This window comes from Labrus mixtus, chromosome 15 (assembly GCF_963584025.1).
Source record: "Labrus mixtus chromosome 15, fLabMix1.1, whole genome shotgun sequence".
NCBI classification, from domain to species: Eukaryota; Metazoa; Chordata; class Actinopteri; order Labriformes; family Labridae; genus Labrus; species Labrus mixtus.
In genome coordinates, this window is record NC_083626.1 from 8,863,718 (window position 1) to 8,876,183 (window position 12,466).

At 44.1% G+C, this 12,466-nt stretch overlaps 1 protein-coding gene and 1 long non-coding RNA gene across 4 annotated transcripts in view; one reads left to right on the forward strand and one right to left on the reverse strand.

Annotated features, from left to right (window-relative positions):
• LOC132990359 (uncharacterized) overlaps nt 1-12,466 on the forward strand; it is a 65,449-nt gene that overhangs the window by 35,817 nt on the left and 17,166 nt on the right. The window lies entirely within an intron of this gene.
• The window catches only part of plxnb1a (plexin b1a), a 66,634-nt gene that overhangs the window by 27,872 nt on the left and 26,296 nt on the right, over nt 1-12,466 (reverse strand). For 2 of the 3 annotated variants that reach the window (XM_061058571.1, XM_061058569.1), the window contains exons 2-5: nt 7,278-8,151; nt 6,615-6,857; nt 4,618-4,800; nt 95-226 (exon numbers count right to left, since the gene is read on the reverse strand). In XM_061058571.1, the coding sequence (XP_060914554.1) occupies nt 95-226; nt 4,618-4,800; nt 6,615-6,857; nt 7,278-8,141 (1,422 nt within the window). In that variant the 5' untranslated portion in view covers nt 8,142-8,151. Of the gene's footprint in view, nt 1-94; nt 227-4,617; nt 4,801-6,614; nt 6,858-7,277; nt 8,152-9,627; nt 9,818-12,466 lie in introns of those variants that run through there. The other variant, XM_061058570.1, reaches the window with a different exon arrangement.

Consider the following 12,466-nt stretch of genomic DNA (forward strand, 5'->3'; position numbering starts at 1 on the left):
AAGTAAATAGTTTTCAATATTGCACTTGGGTCCTCCTCTTGGTTTTTCAACACGTACCATGACAAACACAGTGTGGCCACTTCTCTGGACTTACAGTGGTCTTGGTCATGATGTAGATGTTTGCTCCGTTCTTGTCCAGTAAAAGGTCGCTGTTGATGGGTGAGTTTGGCTGAATTGTCATGTTTGCGTAGACCTCCACACGGCCGTCCTGCTGGCCCAAGTAGACCTGAAGAGCACGGCAGAAAAACAACAAACACTTCACAAATCAATCATCAGAGTATTTGTGATACTTAGAGTATTCAGTTAGAAAAACTGGTACATCCCCAACACTGCAGGATGAAAATGAAGAATAGGAAAAAAAAAAAGGAAAGAAGCAGAAAGAATATCATCAGCCTACGACTCCATCACTAATCTAATCATGCCTGTGCAGGATCGCAGCAGAAGTGGTCATGAATGTGATTATGGAACAGTCAAATCCAATACGAAGCGCAGGAAGACACCTCTGGCTCGAGTGATTCCCAGGCCTTCAAACTCTCATGTTACCTCCCGTTAATGAGATTAGCAGAGGTTTTTATGTCTCTCTCCATGAGCCTCTCACTTGATCACTGGGAGCAGAATGGACAATCTGTTGTGCTATTAAGAAGCTGCACTCAAAACATTATGGCATGGAAAGAAGCTCAGTAACGCTCGGTGACTTACACACACTGACGCCTCTTTGTCCTTTTGCAGTTGACAATATGCAGATGATGTGATGCTGTATTTAGGATGCGTAATATGCTCTACAGGTGTATAGGAAGTTAAGCTCGACCTGCAGGACTTGTTACTTCTAAAAGACTTACACTGACCTTAAAAAAAAGTGTATTCGCTTTTTACTGCAACATTAAACTCAGTCTCATCTTCATATGTTTAGCTGAAAGAGGACTGAGGTTGGGCTAACCTTATTAATGGGTTGCACAAGGGGTGTAGTTCTTCTTTTGTTTTATTTAACAGGGACACATACAGTATGTGCAAAACAAAGTAGATGCCATGCAAACAGGTTTCTAGCCTTTGCTAATGTGCAACCCCCTGGCTAGCTTATTGGGATTAAGCAACTGATGATAGCTTTGTCGGCTGCGCCTATACCCAGAGAATTTGGAGATAAAATAGCTGAGTGATTTTTTATTTTCTGCATGGGCAATGGCCAATGATTCAACTACCAACTGGCTGGACATGCCATTGGTGTAGCTCATCACTTACCCGGTAAATTAGGGACAGAGTTTATACCAAATATCTGATGTGTATCATCAAGCTAACGAATGAACATATTCAGTCATGATCAATATGAAGACCAGAGTGTCACTTTCTGCCTTCATGTAGCAGTGTTAACAGTACTCCAGGAGGTGCTGAGAAACAGTCATGCACCTGACCCACAGCTCCACCCCATCCTCTCTTTTTGGCACTTCAGATTCAGGAATGCGTTGGCAATGAGTGACGTGTGTTGGAGCTGACAAGGCAGAACAGCGCTGTGTGTGTGCATGCCTGTGTGTGCCACAACCACACACCAGTATTACGCTCCTGCGGATGTAATGTGTAAGCACAAAGTAGTATGACTGCGCTGCTGCGGAATCAAACTCTGTGGAGGTCTTGTGTTTGAACTAAGCTATGCTAAGTTAAGCTGCACCTTCATATTTAACAGATTGATAATATTATCGTATCAGAGTTGCAATGAAACTTCCAGAAAGAAAGTGTATTAAACAAAGGTTGGAGTCAGTAGTATGTGACACTTTGACCCCATACACAGTCCATCCCAGACACACTGGTATGAGGTCTAGAATGAGCCATCAATTGAGGGCTTACAAGCCTTGCACACAAACACACACACACATACTCTTACATAGTCGTGTATCTGGATTCTGTGGAATTTGTCCTGCTGTGATACGATAATCCTGTTACAATAGCTTACTTCAGATGGCTACATGGAGCGCTGCTTTGATCTGCTACCTAACAGCACCATGTCTGACTCTCGCATGTCGCGCTCTCTCTATTTTACATACACACAAAAAAAACACACACGTGTGTGTACACTGTGGAAATGACCTGCTAGACCAGGCACAGGCAAACTACGGGCATTGGGCTTTTTAATCCGGCCCGCCGAACTTGTCCAAATTATATTATTATTAAATTAAATTTTATTATAATTAAACCTTGTTCGTTTTCCCCTGTAATGCCCGCGTTTCCCCAATAGATGGTGCACTTCAGAGTGTGGTGTATTATTGCCTTCTTCACTGTTTCGCTTTGCCCTATGAACCCGTATGAGCCCTTCTGTAAAAATGAGCGGATCAAAGAAAAGAAAAGTGGACAGTGAATGCCGAGTGTTTAATACGGAGTGGACAACTAAATATTTTTTCACTGAAGTCCGATCAAAGGCTGTATGCCTGATATGCCAAGAAACTGTCACAGTTTTCAAAGAGTACAGTATCAGCCGTCACTTTGCTACGAAGCATGCTAACTACGCTAGCAAGCAGTCCACGCAAGAACGGGCAGCTGAGGCTCAGAGATTGAAGGATAATTTACAGATTCAGCAACATTATTTTCACCAACAAACTGCGATTCAAGAGTTAACTACCAAGGCAAGTTTTTTGCTGGCATTCAAATTAGCAAAGGCTAGCAAGCCTTTCTCCGAAGGCAAGTTTTTAAAATAATGCATGGTAGAGACAGCAGGTCTCTTGTGTCTGGAGAGCCAAGGCCAGTTTGAAAAAATCTATTTATCACACAGGACTGTGACTCACCGTGTGGAACTGATTGACGAAGATATAGCCAGCGAATTAAACAAAAAGGCTGAGTCCTTTAAGTTATATTCACTAGCGCTGGATGAAAGTAATGACATAAAAGACACTGCTCAGCTCCTCATTTTTATCCGAGGGATTAATGACAGTTTTGAGATAACGGAGGAGTTTTTGACCATGGAGTCCCTGAAAGGAAAAACGCGAGGAGAGGACTTGAATAACCAGGTGTCTGCTGTCATCGAGAGAATGAAGCTGCCTTGGAGTAAACTTGCCAATGTCACAACGGATGGATCGCCAAATTTAACTGGAAAACATGTTGGGCTGCTGAAAAGAATCCAGGATAAAGTGAAAGAGGAAAACCCTGACCAGAATGTTATTTTCCTTCACTGCATCATCCATCAGGAATCTCTGTGTAAGTCTGTATTGCAGCTTAATCATGTCGTGAATCCAGTTGTAAAACTTGTTAACTTGATACAAGCAAGGGGACTTCAGCATCGTCAGTTTATTACGTTCCTGGAGAAAACTGATGCGGATCATCAGGACTTACTGTACCACTCTCGTGTCTGCTGGTTAAGTTTGGGCAAAGTGTTTCAACGAGTGTGGGAGCTGAAAGAGGAGATCAGCGCATTTTTGGAGTTAATGGGGAAATCCGACAAATTTCCTGAGCTAAGCGATATACCTACGTATGTGACAGACATTCAGCGTCATGAACATCAACAAAGCCCCTCACAGATCCAAGGTAACTGACCAACACCTCGGATCTATCCTGAGAATTACCACTACAAAACTAACTCCAGACTTTAATGCACTGGCAAAAAAGGGAGATCAACAACACTGTTCCCACTGAAACTGAACGTGAGTTTCTCTACTGTGTTTATTAAAATTTAAATTAATTAAATGAATGCATTTGGAAATCAATTTGTACAATGCGCCTTGCATATTCATGCTTTGCTACCTGTTAAAGGCCAAATCCTTTCATGTAATGGTTTTTACATGTCATTTATATTAGTTCACACAAACACTCCATCCATCTGTTCCTGGCCCGGCCCCTCTGTCAAATTTTAGAACCCATTGTGGCCCGCGAGTCAAAAAGTTTGCCCACCCCTGTGCTAGACGATGAAGACCTTGCAGCAGAGTTATGTCTACATCTCCTTTATCTAAATCCCAAAATGTAGCTATCAGATCTATGTAGATGTTTTTGTAATGGAACGATACCCAGCAGGGTTTGGACAATACTGCAAAATAAAAATATGGGGCCCAAATTAAAGGTCCATTGTTGGGACTGTGATTGACGAGTCTTTCAAACATTTCATTTTTTTAAACATTAGCCTGAAAAGTGCGATCGGTTTCCAACAATCACATACCGTAAGCCCACAGAACGAAAAGCTAATGTTTGAGGCATGGGGTCATTTTGGTATGCTGGTCTGTGTATGTTGGAAAACTGAGTGCAGGAATGACTGGAATCTGCATGTCTGGATGTAGTCGCAAAGCAATCATAATAAAGTATTATGGGAATGGGCAAAGACTCAAAGGTCGATGTCTTTTTTTTGTACTGTAAGGTGTGTTTGCTTTGGTGGGAAATGATTCACACACATCCTTAGAAGGAGCAAGCAGTAACAGATACAGGGGCAGGGCTGCAGGGATCATGGTGTTAAGAAAGTCCTGCTTCTATGGAAACTGCCCTAATAGGATATTGCTTAATAATCAAAAATTTCCATGAATCACAGTTCTCTGGGATGCAGTGGTGATGTGTTTTGGGCGTCTTCCTGCTTCCCACCTGGTGCATGCTGGGGCAGGCTCGAAGGCCTGAATAATCTGTTACAAAAATGAAAGCATTGAAGACTTCAGCTACCTTATGCAGAGTCCCTTTGGAGTCTCCCAGGAAGGCTATGCTGTGTCCATCTCCGACACTGACAGCCACAGCAGTGAGACGGGCAGCTGAGGTTTGCCACACCGCTTTAGCTTCCAGCGGCGCTCGGCTTGCCATTGGACTGGGAGTGTGGTCGGAGCCACAGGGATATGCCTTAAGGGTATTCTATGAGGAACAAAAAACAAAAAACAACAGAGAGATCGTTCAGTTAGTTTGTCCTTAATATAAATAAGAAACAGACATTTTTACTGCTCTCACTTTGAGAAAAAGACAGAAATGTGTTTCTGAGGCTCATTCCAGTACTGATTTTTAGAGGGGAGACCTTCACTGATTACTGATAGAGCAGTTCATGTATGACAGTTTTGAGCTGGATTGAAAACAGATGTTGTCTATGTGGCATCTGTGCTGATTATCAATCACTAGAACAATGCAAGGAACTATTTTATGGCCGACACTTTTAGAGCTGGACTAATATGCAATCCAATACCAATTTTAGAGGGTACATTTTATACACATTACTGATATGGCCGGAAGTTTTGGGATGACTGTGCACCAATATGACAATACATCTACCATTTCCAGTATTGATCCCCTCTTGCCCAGCATTGACGATCTGCTTCATGTGCTGCAGACGGTGCTGGGAGTATTTTTAACTAGGAACATGGAACGTGGTCTGCTTGAAGATAACACCATTTCACCAATAACAAGAATTTAGGGGCGCAGATGGCCTAGTGGTGGGATCGCCCTCCATGTAGAGAAGCTACAAGCGGGCGGCCCAGGTTCGAGTTTAGCATGTGGCTGCTTTCTCGCATGTCGTTCCTCACTCTCTGTCCCTGGTCTCCTACTCTATCCACGGTCCTATCCAATAAAGGCAAGCGCCCAAACAGAAATCTTTAGGGACAAAAATATTTCAAATTAGAAGATATCAGGAAACACATACACCGATACTTCTATATCTGTGATTGGCATTTATTAGTGATGATACCTGGTGAATGAAATATCTGTCTAGTAGTAAATACTTTGAGTTATAGCTAAACGAAATGCATCCGGATAACTTTGCTAGCAGGAATACTAATAAGACTCAGATATTAAAATGGATCTTAAAATGTCCAAAACTTAAGAAAATGCTTCTACACGTCTCTTTCAATTAGTCTTCCATTCTTTCCCACTATTGCCTCAGAGCCTTTGAATCCTTTAAATTCCTCTTAATTCAGCATAAGAGGATTGCTCAATAGATTAAAGTAGACTCATAAGAACACAGCCAAGACGTTCTTTCGGTTTGGCAAACAACCACTCCAAATGGCTCCAGATAATTGGCACTAAAGGGGGAAGTAGCGACGGCAATCAGCATCTCCTTTTCTTCCTCTCGATTATTATTTGATTCTTTGTGCCTGTCACTTTGTATGCTTGTCTTTCTGTTCCCATGTATCCAACCCAGCCTCTCTCTCTCTCTCTCTCCTCTTATGTCAGTGGGTTTTCAAAAGGACTCCTTGTCAGTGCTCATTAAGCAGCAGTCCAGCTGATCCTGAGTTAGTTTGGTTTATTGATCCCTAACGATCCCACTAAATGGTTCTGAGGGCTGGCAGGACCGGAGCGGCTGCAGAGGGGGTCACTGGAGGGCTGCAGCTGGGTGAAGCTTCTCCTGGGGCATCTGGGAGCTCTTCAATGTGAGCCTCATTATAAGGCTGCCTTTACTTCTTCCTGTTATTCAATCTTCATGCCAGCCATCCACTTATCCCCTGTTCTCTGCTTTGTTTTGTCTTTCTGTGAAACTGACCGAGTGAATTTACCAAGACGATATACTTCTCCAACCACAAGAAAGGAATCTGAGTCTCTAAGAGTATGTTAAAGACAAATAATTGTTTTCAAAGCCTTTAACTCTAAAATACTTATTTTTCTTTCATCATGAAAAGGTCAGCATCGATCCAGGCTGATGCGGATGTTTGAAGACAAAAAAACAGAATCAGGTGTGTACGTACCATGGGCAGGTTGGCACAGCTGGATTTGACCTCGTATTCTATGTAGGCAACCTCCCCTCTTCCCTCCACCCGGCCATCCTGGGTGTAGCAGAGGTCGCGGGTGGAGTCGATGTGTCTGTCGAGCTCGTCCAGCGGGTAGACGCACAGAGCGGAGGCGTCCGGGAGGTTGTTGTTTGCCGAGCCCACGCGGGTGGAGAAGACTCCCAGGAGGTCCTCGCCTTCTTGGCCCACACCTTGGCCCACCTGTAACAACAAAGACATGGGAAAATCTCAAAGAAAATCAAACAACATTCAGCACCAGTTTAACCCATTTCTGAAAGCGATAAGAGATTTCAAACAGTCTGATGACCAGGAAGCTTTAGCCTTTGTTTTCCCCAACCAGTCAAGCAGTTACAAATCATATCCGGATTATGATTGGGTAAACTAGATCTTCTGATGTGAGACTTGAGTATTTGCTGCACACTTCTGTTATTGTAATCGTCACATACTTAATATATCTAGAACCAGTTTATCAAATCTGTGCATTGGATGGAGTACTTGCCAATATCCAATACCATATCTAAGGTTGTACTCGATGTCCAGTACCGTATTTCTCGGCTTTATCAGAGCTTGTTGTAAATATAAGGTATCAAAACCACTCTAGAAACCAAATATTAAAGGTACCTGGGCAGCCTGCAGCAGATTGTAAGTCCTGGAGGGAGAGGAAGCGGATCTGCAGACGAGAGGAACTTCCACATAGGAATAGTACGATGTGTCATCCAGGCACACTCTGGCAGCGTAGGTCCGGTACTCCCTGGATACTGACTTGATGTCACGTCGGTAAAACAGGAAGTACACATATGAGCGTCGAGTGAAAGCTTTCACAAAGTGGTGGTCGTATTCCGACAAACGCCCGGCCACGGCGAGCTTGGCTGTCTCCTCATAGGAAAAGACGGGTTCTGATGAAAGATGGCGGGTGGAGATGGGCGGATGGCTGGCGGTATAGCCCCTCCCAACGTACATCACCGTCTTCTCCCCTCCACGCAGTCCCACCACCAACCCCACAGTTGACACAGTAGGATCGTTGGCAGCGACATACTGCGTGTCTACGGGCCTTTCGGTAGAGAAGAGGACCTTCTTGATCGATGCCAGGCTGCGTTTCTGACAGGTGCCCTGGTGGATGCTTCCACAGGTGATCAGCTCCAGCGCCTTTGGATCCACCAGCAGTAACTTGTTGTGGTTACTGGTTCTCCTGGCCTGGGGACAGTTAAACTCCGTGACTGGTGGGAGGCACTCTTTGCTGTCACTCACAGGACCGGTCGGTTGCTCCTGCACCAGGCGGAGTCCATCTGATCCGTCCAGCTGGAAGAGGTGGTCCCTGGCGCCCAAATACACTGTCCCCAAAGAGGGGTCCGGGTGGAGCACCAGGTGCTGGAATTCAGTGTCATTACGGGTGAAGCGAGGATAGGAGCGACCATGGGCTGTGACATAGACGATGTGGATGAGGAGTAAGAGCAGGGTGGATTTCAGAGTCTTCCCATGTAGCATGGCAAATATTCTGAGGAAAGAAACAGCAGAGTTAGCGGGATGAACCAGCAGATGTTGAAGGTTAAACAGCAACATTCAGTTAGGACAAAAGCTCCTTCAGTACAGTCGAGAGCATTATGCAGGTGTAAGAGTTAAAATGTGGAGAAAACCCACTGAGATATCCACCAAATAAATGCTATTTTCTCTCGCTGGCTCTTATTATTCATAACATAATCATCATTTGGCATAATGCTTGGATTTGGATATTGCACTTAACTCAGCCAAATTGCTGTAAAGATCAATCTTGAATCAGTACCAAGACATCAAAGTGCGGTTAACATCAGCTTACGTTAGTTAGCCTGGCTTCAACTATGCGTGGGCTCTGATTAGTCCTGGGTGGTTGTTGGGTTTGAATGTGCAACGCAGGAAAAATATGCATGTGCTGGTAATCGGAAAAAAATAATTAACAAGTGAACATCGATACTGAGTGGGTCCCCAGTGAACTACACTCAACCCATATATGACCTGTAAAATGGCCCACCAATCACCTTTTATCAACCAAACTGGGCTAACTCTGTAGGGTGCAGACATTCAAACTGATGGAAGTTTTGCTGGGTCCCTCTCTGGCAATTCCTATGGGCGGTGGCACAATCCATTACAGCTCCATCATCTAACTTTGATCAAATCTGGGGCGCTGGTGGGGCAGTGGTTGGTGCGTGCGCCCTATGTACAGAGGCTGTGGTCTTCCAAGCGGGCGGCCTGGGCTCGGGTCCGGCCTGTCGGACATGTCGTTCCCCATTCTCTCACCCCGGTTTCCGACTCTATCCACTGTCCTATCTCTCCATTAAAGGCACAAAAAGCCCAAAAATGAATCTTAACTTTGATCAAATCAACACATATCCCTCACAGATCCCATATAACCCATCCCCAACAACATGTGCAAGGCTTCAGTGCACAGCTGTGTTAGACAATAATCAACTCCTTGTAGCAGATCGAAAGGTACACTAAAAAAAAGTTCAAGATTTTCCTTTTAAGGGCGTAATCACAGTGAGAGCGCTACAAGGACGCCTGAGCACATCTGGTGGAGCAGCTGGGACGGCCTATGGAGCGGGGCTGCGTGTGCATAATAAAATAAGTGAGAAAAAATGGATTTGTGCAAACATATAGCTCTCCTCATTGCTTAGCTCCAAGATGACGAGGGGGAATCATACAAAGACGAGGAAAGTCCTCCTATTTAATTTAGGCCAAAAGTGATATTAACAAGCGCTGCGACTCTTTGTCTTGAGCTGAAAAGATGAAAATATTTGCACTTTTATGGGTGCCCAAAAACCACTAGCTGCAGCAGAGAGAAGAGCAACTGGCAAGCGCGCTTTACTTTAGGAAAACAATGGTTTTGCTGGGGAAGCATTTCTATGCGTCTCTGTGTGAAGTAAAAAATAGATTAAGGCTTGGTTTTGGAGTTCATGAGATGTATTTTCCAAACACTCTTAAAGGATTTTATTCTCACCATCTATGTTCTTTGTTAAGCTGAAGTTTTCCTCCGTCTGATCACATGGAATCATAGCCCATTCCTTTTCATGTGTGTCTGGGATTGTTGGCGACAAAGAGGATTATTCATCTGTAAACGCAGAAGGAGCGAGAGACAAGAAGAGAGACATGACTCAGATTGACAGAAGGAAATCTCTAGATGACTCTCCTGTCTTGACTTATTCATCAAAAAATCTCACAACATTCTCTCATACGATCACTCCCACAATTTTTTATTACTCCAAAAACAACACCAGCAGCTCCACCGGTATCTCTTACAGCCGGAGTGATCTGCAAAAACAACTCTCATTTCCACAGCTGTCACTCAACACCTCCAACAGAGTGGTCTGTGGACACTGAGAGCCTTTGCATTAGAGATATAAAACCCCTTAATTATTTAACAGGTTCCTCAGACCTTTCCCTGACCCCAGTGAGGAAGGTCACAAAGGAATAAAAACACAGTGGTGTGTAGAACAAGCTTTAAACTTAGGAGGGGAGCTCTCTGCAGAAAAGAAGAGAATATGAGCTTAATGTAGCTCTTGAAAGGATTATTCATGCACCAATGCTCCGGGTAATAAGACACAAAACATGTAGAGAGAAGCTTCGTCTCTAGGAGTGTGATATTAAGAAATGCCAATATTTTGCACCATTACCTTGCAGTGACAATAGATTGCTAAGACATTAGACATGCAGTGCCATCACACCTAACTGTAGACGCCCTGAGGCTGCAAACGGGACAAAGACAAGAGAGGATGAGAGGGAGGGAGGACGGGAGTGTGTGTGTGTGTGTGTGTGTGTGTGTGTGTGTGTGTGTGTGTGTGTGTGTGTGTGTGTGTGTGTGTGTGTCTCTGCGTTTGACCAGGGGCCATCCAGGAGCAGGTGCATGCGTCTTAGAACGTGTCTGGTAAGTGGGTGAGTCTCGGACCCCCTCTTTACTTATTCATGAGCAGAATCAGAAGTATGATAAGTAATAACCCCCCCCCACGCCCACCGTCAGAGGATTGTGCATGTGGGTGAATGTCAACAGGAGCGGCCATTAGAGTCTGTTCAACGGGGCTGAAAATCCACCCCGCCCCTTTGGGAGAGGAATATTCTTTATGAAATATAAATCTAAAACAAACCAATTCTTTGTGCCTCATGTTTTATTGAATTCAATCTGAAAGCGCTCTCAAACACAAGTCGTCTGAAGCTGCGACTTCTTTTGAAATGGTGACGTTGGTATGACGACATGTCCGGTTTTAAATATTTCTTGTTTTGCATTTAAATAATTGAGCAGAAAACTATGTTTACAGTAGGACGGATGATTCCTTACCGTTTCCCCAAACTGAGTTTTGATTTAGCTGAGTCATCAAATTGAAGTAAAAGATTTATTAAATACTACCAGGTGTTTACAAACGTACATATCTTCTGTCTTGTGATTGGTTGTATCTTGTTTAAGTTGGAAATGCATCACGACCCGCTAGTCAGATACTCTCAAAGACGACGTCCTCGCCTGCTCTCTGACCGGCTAACATGACTCAGTCCATATATTTATAGCTCACTGCGACCCCATCGCCATGGGAACTTCCTCTTTCCAACCAGAAATTATGTCTTCCTAAGAGCTAGCATGAGATCAGACTGGATGACTGCGGTGTGGGACGGAGAGAGGAGAATGATGGGAAGACCATGAGAAACACAGAGAGAGGGGAAGTCCAGTTTAAGATTCAGAATTTTGACATGTGAGAACGATTAAGGCAATGCAACCTTACACCTTTCTCACCAACTAAAAGAAACACTGAGAGCTCTTTATATGATTATAAGACTTTTACGCATTGACCAATCCAAGACATTCTTCTTCTTCTTCAAGTACGTCTGTCCAACAAGTCTTGTGAAAGTGAAACATCAAGATGAACTACTGTGGGAGTGTTTGGTAGTGAAAACAAACAGCAACGCCGGCCTTCAGAGGAGCAGAGGGGCGGTGTCTCTCATGCTCTGCAGCAACAATCTCCAGAGTTCATCAGATGTGCGTCTGGAATGCAGCGTGGTCAGGCATGGGGCACAGTCCAGCAACCTATAAATAACCTCTGCTAGACCATTAGACTGTCAGCCGAAACAGGCAGGGGGGGTCAAGAAGCAATTATGAAGTCAATGTTCACATGCAAAGAAGCTGAAACCCAGCGTTGCATTGCATTGTGCTGGCTTCACATACAAACAGGAAGCAGCAACAACGGTCAGTAAAGTGTTTTAAACTGAAGTGTAAAAGTTTTACTTTGATCTCATGGAAGGAGCTGCTCAATCTCGTCTGAACGTCGTCATGGAGACGATTTGTGGACACTTCTTACAGCTCAGTCTGAAAGTCTTCAAAGTGAGACCGAGCGAGCTGAGAGTGATTCAAATGCCCAACGTTTTTTCTTGATCTGTGACGTGGAAACGCGCCGTCTGTACGATATCTGATGTGTAAATCACATCAATATCGTACCCGATACCGATATAAGATCGGATCGGTCCCATCTCCAGTTTCAAGTCACATTAATGTTGTTTCAAACTTCAGAATTTTGCCATTTGAAGGATTTTACTCAGCTAGTAAAATGAAGTTAGCAACACTTCAGCTAGCAGTGCCCAAAGAAGGAAGGGATGTTATAGAAATATTAGCAAATATTTAAACAAATGTGTGCACCATAATTAAATTGCATATTCTACCTTCAACATTAAACTCCCTGATCAGTTCTATCCAAGCGGCAACCTCACATGTTGGAATATGAAGCCAATGCGGAAGTGCAAAAACCTGCAGCCCGCCATGGCTCGGCTTCCAAAGCCCCCTTCAGTAACCAATGGTTGAT